Source organism: Haliotis cracherodii, unplaced genomic scaffold, assembly GCF_022045235.1.
Source record: "Haliotis cracherodii isolate W230 unplaced genomic scaffold, xgHalCrac1.p SCAF_10, whole genome shotgun sequence".
Lineage (NCBI taxonomy): Eukaryota > Metazoa > Mollusca > Gastropoda > Lepetellida > Haliotidae > Haliotis > Haliotis cracherodii.
This window is the reverse complement of record NW_027266265.1, coordinates 6881352-6894877: the sequence shown is the minus strand read 5'-3', so window position 1 is coordinate 6894877 and position 13526 is coordinate 6881352. Positions and strand designations below refer to the sequence as shown.

General features: G+C 42.2%; 1 protein-coding gene across 1 annotated transcript in view; it reads left to right on the top strand.

Annotated features, from left to right (window-relative positions):
- Positions 1–13526, top strand: part of LOC139445829 (multiple epidermal growth factor-like domains protein 6) — a 31881-nt gene that overhangs the window by 3512 nt on the left and 14843 nt on the right. The window contains exons 2-11 of the mRNA XM_071227062.1: positions 803–905; positions 2156–2308; positions 2946–3065; positions 3525–3644; positions 4301–4417; positions 5085–5207; positions 6446–6568; positions 7888–8010; positions 10924–11046; positions 12594–12716. Of these exons, the coding sequence (XP_071083163.1) occupies positions 803–905; positions 2156–2308; positions 2946–3065; positions 3525–3644; positions 4301–4417; positions 5085–5207; positions 6446–6568; positions 7888–8010; positions 10924–11046; positions 12594–12716 (1228 nt within the window). The remainder of the gene's footprint in view (positions 1–802; positions 906–2155; positions 2309–2945; positions 3066–3524; positions 3645–4300; positions 4418–5084; positions 5208–6445; positions 6569–7887; positions 8011–10923; positions 11047–12593; positions 12717–13526) is intronic.

Genomic DNA, 13526 nt, shown 5'->3' with positions numbered 1-13526 from the left:
ACTAATTACGATTCAACTACGAATCCTAAAATTTATCAATTCGTGGGATTCGTGGTCAGTGTGGAATAGTAGCATTACTTCTCACGACAAAGACCAGGGTGCGATTCAACTCATGGGTACAATGTGTGAAGCCCATTTTTGGTGTCACCCATCGTGATATTGCTGGAATATTGCTAAAAGCGGCGTAAAACCATACTCACTCATTCACTCATCATAGGAAGGGTTATTGTTATTCTACAAAAAGTATGAAAGCCAGAGAAAGACCAAGTCGTTCTACACAACTAGATGAATTATACAAACACATGTACAATCGTCTCGGACGAATGTTAAGATATTAGTGTCACTTTCTTTTCTGATGATAGCTCTATTATTTTGGTACAATGTGCACAGTGGTGTGTAGACAGTGTGATCAAGGTCCACCAATGTTACCAGTTAGGATGGTCTCTGAATAACGTGACTGGTTGACCTAGAGCTACATCGCCCGATGATGTATGACTAAGTGGGTGAATGTTGTTTAACGCCGCAGTCAGAACATTCCGACTATATTGCTGTAAACAGTCAAATCTATGCCAACTGGTGACTGAAAGTTTGATTCACAATTTTGGGGCACTGTTGACACACAACAGTCGAATCTGGGCTAGAAGAACGAGTGACTGGATGTACAGATATTTTACAACCACAACATATAAATATTGTACAACCATCACCGTAGCTCCACGAGGCGAACAGGAGCTGTCACTTGACAAGACAATTCCAGGTAGATGATAGGTATTTCCACTTGACTTTGTTATCCCCGTTGTAGGGCAGCGCGACCGGACAACAACAGTTCCAGCTGACCGGGGCAGACAACCTCCCACCCCACACCAACCCCCTCGTCTACTGGCCACACCAGCAGAACACTGAAGGTATGGCATGCTACTATGGACGTTATCAAGTTTGTTATATTTTGGGATTTTTTGTTCTCCACGCGGAATTGTTTTCTACCTTCTTTAGCCAAACCGTCAAAAAAACAGTTACATCCTGCAGTGATGACGTGCTAGCGTCACGTCCTGCAGTGATGACGTGCTAACGTCACGTCCTGCAGTGATGTCGTGCTAGCGTCACGTCCTGCAGTGATGACGTGCTAGCGTCAAGTCCTGCAGTGATGACGTGCTAGCGTCGCCATCGTCATAAAGACGTTTTGCAACGTTTCCATAAAACAATATACTGTTTACTGTTTATATCGACCGTCTTGAGCGGGAACTGAAGCGGAAGATGAGAAGAAATGGGATTTAACGTCGCGTCGAGATTGTTGCACTTATATAATGTGCACGTGTGGGTCACGTCTGATTTGATTTTAGGTGGTTAAAATAAACACATCCCTCATTACTTCTGTGACCATGATGAGCATGGAAAGGTAAGGCACTTAGAGTTCAGAATATTGGCACAGTCGAACACCGTATTGTCGAACTCTGATGTGTCGAACTATCGGTTGTTTGAAAACGCCATGTTCCTTTGGTGTTGTGATTGACATTGGGAATCCTTTTTCTCATGTGTCGAAAACTCAATTAGTCGAACTCTGTCTGAGGTTCCTTCGAGTTTGACACAACGGTTTTCAAGTGTATACATCAATCGCTGTATTGCCTGGTCTAGACTTGATCATTTGCAGGCCGGAGTCAAAGCTGGAATAGTGCGGGAATATTGCAGCGTAAAAAATAACAACAAATAAACAAATCAGGTGTATATAGAGAATCTCACCCGAGTGTCTTTTGATATCAAATATATCAACACGACTTGATAAAAGTGGGAAAACTCCGAGGCTTGCCGAGGATTTTTTTCACTTTTATCAACAAGTGTTGATATATTTGATATCAAAAGACACGAGGGTGAGATTTTATTTATCATCCAACATCATTCTTCTAACTTTTTCATTTTGTAGAAAGTTATAAGCAGTGTTTTAAGTGTAAAAAGTACTACTAACAGCTTCAGTAGCTGAGCCATTAGTGATGTCATTTGATTGTGACGTCATGGTAACCAATGACGTCACAATGGTCTGCAAAGCATTGTGATGCGATTTCATTGCAGCCATATCTACAGTATAGATATTGCTTGATCTCACCCAAGCGATATCTCCCGTGGGAGCCAGTTTTGGATGATAAAAACATATCTTCCACAGATGAAAACAACAACATTCTGGACCCGTTCTTTGACGAGTGTGTTGAGGAGAGTAACGTATGTGACCAGGTGTGCTACAGGGCGGGGCAGGACACACAGATCTGTGACTGCTACCAGGGGTTCTCACTCATGCTGGACGGGGCGTCGTGTAGAGGTGGGTACCAGACAGACTACCAGCAGGTGCGTTTAGGGTGAGCGACGGGTCTTCCTGGCTTTCAGATAAGTCGTATTCCATCATAACGGAACATAAGTGATTAATTCATGGCATTAGTTAATTCGATATTCCAATTTAGCTGTTTTTTTGTTGGTATGTCTGAGGTTTTTCATGCTGCTCTATACACGGCCTGGTACAGCTTACACTAAAGTCCACCATGACAGAGCGTGAACATCCGGGTTCGAATAGGTCTTCAGCAACCAATGTTGCCGTAAAAGGCGACTATGCTTGTCGTAAGAGGCGACTAACGGGGTCGGTGATCAGGTTCGCTGACTTGGTTGATTCATGTCATCGTATCCCATTTGCGTGGATCGATGCTCATGATGTCAATCACTGGATTGTCTGGTCCAGACTAGACTATTTACAGACCGGCGTCATAAAGCTGGCATATAGCTAAGGGAGTTAACTGACTGTAAACCTGGACTTTTATAGTCAGTTAAGTCCCGTCCTTCGGGAAGATAATTGTTAAGTACCAATGACATCAGTTCCGAAAGTACAACTTTAAGTGTCATGTAAAGCGTCATTTCACCGATTGTATCACGTGTCACTTGTTGCACTGTGTCCTGTCTGTGAACAGATGTTGACGAATGTGAGGCCGGCTACTGTGGTCAATACGGTCAGTGTGTCAACACCATGGGCTCCTTCATCTGCACCTGTGAACCCGGCTTCTACCTCAACAACGACAACTTGTGTACAGGTAACGACGACGACAAGGGGATGTCTGATGTTTGACTAACATCTCGTCTCTGAAATGAACATACTTAACCAGAAAAACAGTTGTTAAATTATCTTCATAAAAATATGATGAAAAAGAAACCATAGACTCTCTTCATTTTCAGACACTGCAGACTTGCCAAACATTATAGACTATATCATGCTAACAGTTCTTATCATCCCCCGACCCGTGAAGATCCGGGGTAGAATAGGTCTTCAGCAACCCATGCTTGCTGTGAAAGGCGACTATGCTTTGTCGTAAGAGGCGACTAACGGGATCGATGCTGGATTGTCTGGTCCAGACGCGATTATTTACAGACTGCCGTCATATAGCCGAAATATGGCTGAGTGCGGTGTTAAGCAACAAAGAAACAGAAAAACAACAGCTGACAACCAACATCAGCAGCAAGATGTCAACCTGTTCTTGTTTTGTCTCTGACAGATATAGATGAGTGTATGGACACGGGCATCTGTGCCGGGGGGTCTCTGTGCCGCAACCTCCTGGGGTCATACCAGTGTGCCTGTCCCCCGGGATTCGAGTACACGAGCGATGGATGCGCGGGTAACCTCATCCTCTTCGCCATCACTTCATCACTCCATCATGTTTAACCAGTTCAAGTTCTCCATAGTTTTATAATCCAAATTTCCACATTGAAAGGTTTTAATATAACACCTGTTATAAACGTCCTTGTTTTTTATGTTTCATGTTCAAGTTTTCCAGAATATTGCATTATCATGACATTTAGCTAAAAACAGTTGAAGGAGCTTATCAATTTGTAAACTTTTCGGGACCCGTGAAGATCCGGGTAAGAATAGATCTTCAGCAACCAATGCTTCTTGTAAAAAAAACCAATTTTGTTTGTCGCAAGAAGCGACTAAAGAGATCGGGTGGTCAGGCTCGCTGACTTGGTTGATGCATGTCATCGTATCCCAATTCCGCTGATCGATGCTCATGATGTCAATCACTGGATTGTCTGGTCCAGACTCGATTATTTATAGAACGCCGTCATATAGTTGGAATATTGCTGAGTGCGGCGTTAAACAACGAACAAAGAAATTGTTTGGTTCGGAAATAAGTTCTTGGTTAATAGCGTTCGTTCGTTACACCGAAGAGTGGGTTCGATCCCAAACATAAGTGTAATGTGTAGCCAGTTCCTAGGGTCTCTCGCCCCAACATCGTGGAAGGATAAAAACTAACGACTGTTGTGGATGTTGTAGACGTGGATGAATGTGCAACCTCTCCGTGTGCTATCGACGGCGTCTGTAACAACACGGTTGGCAGCTTCCTCTGCTCCTGTCAACGGGGTTACTACAACAACAGCACACACTGTCTGGGTGAGATGGACTTTTTTAACATCTTGTGTTTTGGTTGTTTTCATTTAAATCATTTATTCCTAGGAATGGTGATCACAGAAGCAAACGACTTGGTTTTCACAGATAAACACGTAGTCACAACTGTGAAAACATATTTTCATGACATGGTAAATAATAAAGACGATATTCATGACACGAAATTAAGCGGAAATACTTAAGTATACTCTCATTGCCATCAGGATGGTTAAGTGGATCACTAAATGAGATGATATTTGCAAAGTATTCATAAATATTTCTTTCATTTAATGATATAATTTTATTTATTTATTTATTTATTTATTTATTTTATTTTTTAAATATTTTTTGGGGGTGTAAATTTGATCTTTCCCCACATACTCTCACAATATTCACGTCGAATATCTGTACCTTCTCTCCCAATACCGACTGTCATACCTCTCCCACTTTTGGATACGATCTATATACGTTGCTCAGCTGCATCAATAGGGAACAACTCACTACCTCTCAAAAATAACGTCGTCCAATTCACGGGGTCAACAAGTTGCCAGTGCTTGTTCGAATCTCCCGAAATGAAGTCATGGTAGAAGAATGTTTTATCATAAAATAAACCACGCTTCGTTCCTTATTGTCCTTTGCCATTGTGATTGTGATCACGTTCATCCCCATTCAGACATCAACGAGTGCAGCACCCCCGTGAGTCCCTGTGAGGGGGAGCTGAGCTGCTACAACACCCTGGGGGACTACTACTGCGGGTGCCGGCCGGGGTACTGGAAGAATGGCACTCTGTGTCTGGGTAAGGCTTCAACACCACCATATAAGTACATCTTGGAGGCCTTGGTCTGAGCTCTGCAGTATAGATAAGACTTTTGGTATGTGTCTTGGCATCTTTGACGAGTTTCGTCATTGAGAGCTTTGTTATAACACAACATATTGTTATACCAAGGACCGAAAATTATATTGCCTGGGATTTAGTGTCGGGATTAGATTTTTTTCAGCTACATATAAAAATATTATATTGTTTGGGTTTAAAACTTTGAGCCTGAAAGGTTTTTTTAAAAGAAAATCACCTTGCAACAATGTAATTTGGAGAAATATGGAGATAGACATTTAGGCAGGGAGTAGGGCACTAATTGCTAATTGCTCATATCGGAATTTCTTTGGCAATGTCAAAACAATTAAATTTGGTCAAGAAGTTTAACTTCCAAAAGTTAAATTTTCCAAAAAGCCCCATACGACATTTTCTAAATCTGACGTATCAGTGACCAAAGTTATGTCTAATGCAGTCCTCTGTTTTGAGTTGTATCATATGTCCACGTTATTCTTAATATCTTTGTTTAGGAATGATTGTAAAGAAATGGCTTGGTGATATTTTTTTAGGAATGGTTGTAAAGGTAAGATTAGAGATTTCTTCTGATGGTTGAAAGGATAAGTCCTGGTGATATTTGTTTAGGAATGGTTGTAAAAGGTAAGATTAGAGATTGTTTCTAATGGTTGAAAAGATAAGGCCTGGTGATATATCTTTAGGAATGGTTGTAAAATTAAGATTAAAGATTGTTTCTAATGGTTAAGAAGACAAGTCCTGGTGATATTTCTTTAGGAATGGTTGTAAAAGGTAAGATAAGAGATTGTTTCTAATGGTCGAAAAGATAAGGCCTGGAGATATTTGTTTAGGAATGGTTGTAAAGGTAAGATTAGAGATTGTTTCTAATGATTGAAAAGATAGGGCCTGGTGATATTTGTTTAGGAATGGTTGTAAAGGTAAGATTAGAGATTGTTTCTAATGGTTGAAAAGATAAGTCCTGGCGATATTTGTGTAGGAATGGTTGTAAAGGTAAGATTAGAGATTGTTTCTAATGGTTGAAAAGATAAGGCCTGGTGATATTTGTTTTGACATCTTTGTCAACACTGGGCACAGTCCCCTGAGAGTTAGGATGAATCACACGTACTCTTGGCGCCACGATGACGTGTGGGTACACAGCAATCACCTGATACGTTAGGTCTGAACTAAAGTCAAGGAATGATCTGTTTCAGATGTCGACGAGTGCCTGTCCGGCAAGGACCGGTGTCATGTGCATGCTCACTGCGGCAACCTGATCGGCTCCTACTTCTGTCAGTGCCGGAAGGGCTACAGCGGCAGCGGCTACATCTGCTACGGTGAGCAGCATGCAGGGGACCCCCTTGATGATGACGTGCACATTTGCACATCGCTATACTCACGCATGTCATTTCAAAATTTACAGTTTTTTTGCAAATTGTTTGAGCGGCGGGTGCTTCCGTTAGGACATGACTCCCATACTTTAACATAGCCTTACGATAGCTGTACATAGCGCTAAGGTCGCTTTGTGCAAGTGCGTCCTGGTCCCACTTGCACAAAGCGATCTTAGCGCTAAGATGATAGTAACTCCCATACTTTAACATAGACTTACAATAGTCGTAGTGCTAAGCGGGCCCTGGTGTCATCAATGATTTTCAATGATCCATTCATATAATTTTCACCGCTATTTTCCTTTTACGTCCAATTCCAATGGAATCTGTTTCGGTGTATAAGATCTGACATTTTATATTGATTATACCCAATCAATCTGTTGCTTGACGACTGGGGTCGGATGGTCAGCGTCGGGGACGTGGTTGGTTGCGTGCCAACGACAGAATGCGACGTCGCTTGTAATACCTGGATTTGTCTGATCCAGATCCTCGTTCCACAAGGCGACCGTAGCGCAACGACTGTCGTACGTCTAATGTATGGGAGTACGATCATCTTAGCGCTACGATAGCTCTGTGGAACGGGCCTTAGAACTGTTGCTGGCCGCCATGGTGTAGCTGGGAAATGGCTGAAGTAAACATTGTGCCACTAGGAGGCAAGGGAATTAACTGACTGTAAAATCCAGTTTCCACCCTTGCCGAACTAGGCTGGAATTTCTGGGCTCGATCGTATCGCAACCAGTGGCTATGACAAGCTTTGTCCCTTCTAAGTATCTCCCATTGATCAATCAGATTCCACTTCTCATATTCTTTCCTTTTGCTTCAAACAAAATGGCGGCGCCCAGTTAATCTGATCGATAATCAAGATCTATATTGTGATAAAACGTTTCTTACTTCGCAAAGTGCATCAAATCACGTGAGCACCTTGATTAAAATCATGAAAAGATTTGGAAAATATCTGTTATTGGCGAGTTGGCGGTACACATGCTTTGCAAATCCTGCAATCGACCGAAATCTGCATGACAGTTTACGAACCGAATGTCGATTTCGTTACGCGATTTTAATTGGACTATGTATAGACTCGTTAGTCCAGACTCTATAATTCCAGCCTAGTCAGGCAAGTGTGGAAACTCGACTTTTTATAGTCAGTTGGGAAGATGGCTGACTTTCAGTCAGAAACCGAGAGGGTTGTGTTGAAGGTTGTGTCGTGACACAGCTAACTGAATATACAGGTTAGTTAGCGAACGTCTAATGATTCTTGGTCGTTTCAGATGTCAACGAGTGCAAGGTTAACAACGGCAGTTGTGACCATAGATGTGACAACATCCCCGGCAGCTTCCGGTGTGGCTGTCACTATGGTTACCGTCTTGGCAGGGATAGGAGAACCTGTGAAGGTGAGACGGATTAAGTGAAGACCTAGGTCACCAAGGGCAATGCGTGTGTGAGTGGGTGTGATGTTTAACAGAGTTTGGACACAATTCCGATTCTATCCCACTGGTTGTGCGTAAAGTGAGGGGAAAGTCCAAGTTATGCGGGCCGTGTTCCACTGAGGCTCTTGGCACACATAACACAGTTGTGGACGCGCTATACACAAAACATGTGAGTGAGTGAGTTGGGTTTAAAGCCGCTTTTAACAGTATTCCAGTTATATCGCGGCGTGTCTGCTTAATGTGGGAGGAAAGCCCGAAGTGATGCAGGTCTCAGACGTTTACCACTTCGGTGAAACCCACGAGCACGGGTATGGTGCTGACAAACCTAGAAACATAACCGGGGCGAACGGGGATTCGAACCCACACTCATAGGTTTCTTTCGTGCCCAAGGGACGCAACTCTGCACATCGAATGGCGGCGCCTTAGACCACAAAAAATGACCACTATGACTTCAGTGAGTTAGATTTAAGGGACCGACCATTTGATATTCCGGGGCAGGGGGAGCTGGGATTTTGTATCGAGATTAGATATCTTTTTTTTCAGCTTCAGCTGCAAAATGACATATTTTTTTATGATATAAAACTATGAGCCTGAATGTTTTAATAAAGAAAACACCTAACACTAATGTCATTCTTTGTTGCAGGCAATTTCTTTTGTTTTCAAAGGACTGAAACATAGCTATATTTTTCAAGAATTTCCGGGGCCAATTTTATTTTTCAGATAAAATACACCCCAGCTTCCCACCCCAGCTCTCCAGAAATTCAAATGATCGGTTCATAACGCCGCTTTGAATAGTATTACAGTTATATCACGGCATGTCAACTTCGTGCGGGGCAAAGCCTGAAGTGATACTGGTGTGGTACGGTTACCACTTCGGTAACACCTACGAGCACAGGTATGCACTGTGACTTCAACGGGGAGCCACATGTACTGGAATGTGCAAAGATACAAGACATTAATAATTATCATCCAAAACAGGCTCCCACAGGAGATGTCGCTTGGGTGAGATCAAGTTTTATTACCCACGTGGTGAAGATACAGGTGGTAAGATACTAAATCCGTACGTCACACGTGTGTCGTACAAGGTTGACCTTGTTTTATTCGTTTTGATTGGATAACCGTGACCTCTGTCACACCGGGACTACTTTTTTCATTCATAAAAAATCGCGAGACGTCATTCATTTTGCGATTACAAGGCAGAACTGAAGAAATTCATGAGAACGAGAGATATTTACAAACACTTTATTAAACCAAACAAGATAGTCACACGCATCAAATTCGGTTTGCATTCAATATAAGTTATGCATAGAGCTCCTACAGACGTATAATCGAGCTAGATCTATAAATCGATTTACAATGTACGACTGCCGATCGAGCGCGTCCCTTGAGCGTGACGCACCCGACCATTTTCGCAACTTTCAATTTGATTTAACGTAAAAGGATAAGCGTGGTGAAATGAAGTCTGTTTAAACTATCTGGACAGATATCTAGACTTACTTGGGATGATCCGGTTGTGCCATCGGTGTCCCCTTTGAAGCGTATTTTGTGGCGCTGTTTCGGTAGGTGTTGTTCATGAATGAACGAACACGACAGCACAACCAGATCACTTAAAGTTCACAGTTCCGATAAAAATCATTCGAAAACTCCGTGGAAGTGTGCCTGACTTCTGATTTTGTGGCCCCAAACATCCCAAATGTGAACAGTAACATTCCCTATCTCTAGCGTAAAACGCTGTGAGTGGATCGCGCTTGTCTTTTCTTATTCCGGTGGCGACCTTGCCCTTCGAAGCTGTCACTACCATGCAAGCAGACTTGAGTTTGTTGATTTTCACGTCTTCAGTAAAGGGTGGTACAGTTAACATGAATGTCTTTGGCGAACAGTCTGATTTCCCTCTTCCAAAATGGTACGAACATGATATAAATTCACCTGATAGATCAAGGAAACCGAACCATTTTGATTGCACAGACAGGACCCCGGCAGTGTGACCGACTGTTGGTCCGATATTCAAAGCGCGGCGCTAATGTGACATTTCAAATTTTCTTATCGGTGTCCTGCGTACTTACAACATGGCGCTTGAATTACCATAAGTTGAAGACTTTCTTCCAAAAGGATCTTGAGCGTCGGTGCTGGTTTGTTTGCAAACAGAACAGCAGGCGCATGTTGTCAATGCTTATGCATAAACATGTCAACAATGCCCATATTTGGTCATATATCAATATTCATGCACAACCAGATTTTGCAACCGGTTTCAGTTTGGTCTGTCAACGAACGAAAGTTGTTATGTATTTACACTTAAATATATATTTAACGTGGGTAATAAATAAAATACCACACTCATTCTCGTTAGATACCATTTTTACGAAACTCGTGAACTTTCTATGGTATCTGACCTCGCTTTCGCTCGGTCAGATACCACAGAAAGTCCACTCGTTTCGTAAAAATGGTATCTAACGAGAATGAGTGTAGTATTCTCTATATATCTATACTGTAGATATCGCTGCAATGAAATTGCATCACAATGCTTTGCAGACCATTGTGACGTCGTTGGTTACCATGACGTCACAATCAAATGACATCACTAATGGCTCTGCTACTGAAGATGTAAGCAGGACTTTTTAAACTTAAGACACTGCTTTTTACTTTCTACAAACTGAAAAAGTTGGAAGAATGATGTTGGATGATAAATAAAATCTCACCCTCGTGTCTTTTGATATCAAATATATCAACACTCGTCGATAAAAGTGGAAACAAATACTCGGCAAGCCTCGGAGTTTTCCCACTTTTATCAACTCGTGTTGAAATATTGATATCAAAAGACACTCTGGTGAGATTCTCTATTTAGCCTGGAAGTTATTCAGTGGTATCTCTGTGTTACAGATGTAGACGAGTGTCAGTACGGGAACGCCGGTTGTGAACACGCCTGCAACAACGTGGTTGGTTCCTACTACTGCACCTGCAGGGCGGGACACAGGGTCCACGTCGACAACAAGAGATGTGTCGGTGAGACTGTAGGCGATCAAATTTGACATGAAGTACCCTCGATTATCCAGTGTATTAAATGCCCATTCTAACCTCGTTATGAGATAGATCCTACAAAAAGAGCCGTCCAATCAAATCACAGGAGAGTAACTAAGCAACGTTACCAATACGAGATATGAAGATGATGACGTCACTTCCGTGTCGAAGTTGTGTCAGTGAATGTGTTTATGGTATTTATAAAAAATGGAGTTATGATATTTAAGATAATCGATAATGGAGATATAAAAACGATCAAGTGATTGTAGATCCGTGCGAAAAAACGATTCATTTAGGATTTTAACAATAAGAAGTGCACGAGTCCAGCTGTAAGGATGTATTGTTGGTGATTTTTAAATGTAAACGCGGGGATTAACCCAAAAATCGGTTCGTACATCACTAAATTGTGCAATCAGATACTGATGCACAAGAAAAATGAATAGTTAACACATGATACAGATAATAAGTGGCAGCAAGCAGCAGCAATAAGAAACAAGTCCTTTAAAACATATAGGTGTACTCACGAATGTACCCGTGAAGATCCGGGGTAGAATAGATCTTCAGCAACCCATGCTTGTCGTAAAAGGCAACTAACGGATTAACGAGCGCCATGCACAGAGACTCACAGCAAGGGATGCTGCCTCGAGACTCCTTCATCAGCTTCCTGCTCAAGATAACGGTACTTACACCTGGGATGTAGCACCCACGTGTCTTTGATATCAAATATATCTCCCTGACTCATGAAGATCTGGGGTAGAATACATCTTCAGCAACCCATGCTTGTCGTAAGAGCCGACTATGCTTGTCGTAAGAATCAACTAACAGGATCAGGTGGTCAGGCTCGCTGACTTGGTTGATGCATGTCATCGATCCCAATTGCGTGGATCGATGCTCATGATATTTATCACTGGATTGTCTGGTCCAGACTCGATTATTTACAGACTGCCGTCATATTGCTCGAATATTGCTGAGTGCGGCGTTAAACAACAAACCAACCAACCAACCAACTCACGAATGTCCACAATTAAGTCTCCGTCGAATGTCTTAAAAGGGGAAGTGCTCCGGAATAGTGTTGGAAGCTGTCAGGATTTTGTCTGGAGAGTAGATATTTTTTTCTTCTATTACAGCTGCAAAACCACATATTTTTTTAAAATAAACTATGAATTTGAACATATTTGTAAGAAAAACACCTGTAACTTACCTGTAACACAATGTAACTTTTGAAGCAGACAAGAGTCTGAAGCATAAATATTTTTGTCACGAATGAAATTCCAGCCCCGATCGTAAAAGGCCGAGAATCTACCTCTTGCCGCTTTTGTGTAGGCACAGACAGCCTTCTCTCCCATACCGAAACTTCTCGAAGGATCAAGCCTATTTTGTCAACAACGAAAGGGAGGTAACAGTTAATTAGCGCGGTGAACCACTAACAATCCCGGCACCACGGCAATCGATATTGTACGAGCGCTTCGTTCCACTGCAACGTGACAGTACGATCTTGTTGATAGTTAAGGATGATATTCGTTATGTTACAGACGTCAACGAGTGTATGACCAACCACGGCGGCTGTCATGGGTTCTGTAACAACACTGTGGGGTCTTTCTACTGTCACTGTCCTGACGCACTAGTCCTGGCAGACGACAGGTTCTCTTGCAGACGTGAGTAGCCTTGACCTGTTTGTAACGTCTGTTACTTTGGACGTGAGAAGCTTTGACCAATCTCATTAAAATTAGATCTTAGTTCTCGCTGCCGCTAAACAAAGATCTGAAGACATCCCATTTCGGGTCACGGCAGACCGACCTTTCGCAAACTCTGACCGACCAATGGAATTACTAACAAGAAGTCGACATTAGCCAATCAGAAGGCAGCTTTCTCGTGCTTTACGGCACTAATTTCATATTGGCGACTACGCTTCGAAACATATTTTGACAAATTCTCGCTTAAAAATTTGAAACCTGAACAAATGAACGTTCTAGAATGGCTAATATATGGTCTGGATTGTGTAGATTCATTCGTTAAGCCCGTAACTATCGTTCGGAATACCCCGTTTTAACGTTTTCGAGGCTGCATGATTAGAAATCACATTCCGACTGTCACTTTCATTATCTGGTAAGCGACGCTCTGATTGGTCGGATGAAAGGTCGTTCTGACGTGACCTCTAATGGGATGTCCTCATATCTTTGTTTAGCGGTAGCGAGAACTAAGATCTGATTTGAATGAGATTGAACTTTGACCGGACTGTAACATCTGCTACTGTAGAAGTGAGTAACCATGTAGACTATGCTATTGTAAAGGTCATTGTAATCTTAACGCGATGCTAACGTTTGTTTTTGCAGACTGACAATTATGTCACTAAATATTTGCTCATGAATTTGAAGACTTCTATAACCCGATTGGTACATCTGAGGTTGCAAATCAGAATAACAACCTCCGAATTGACCATGTACATTGTGTACTACGTTGTAGTG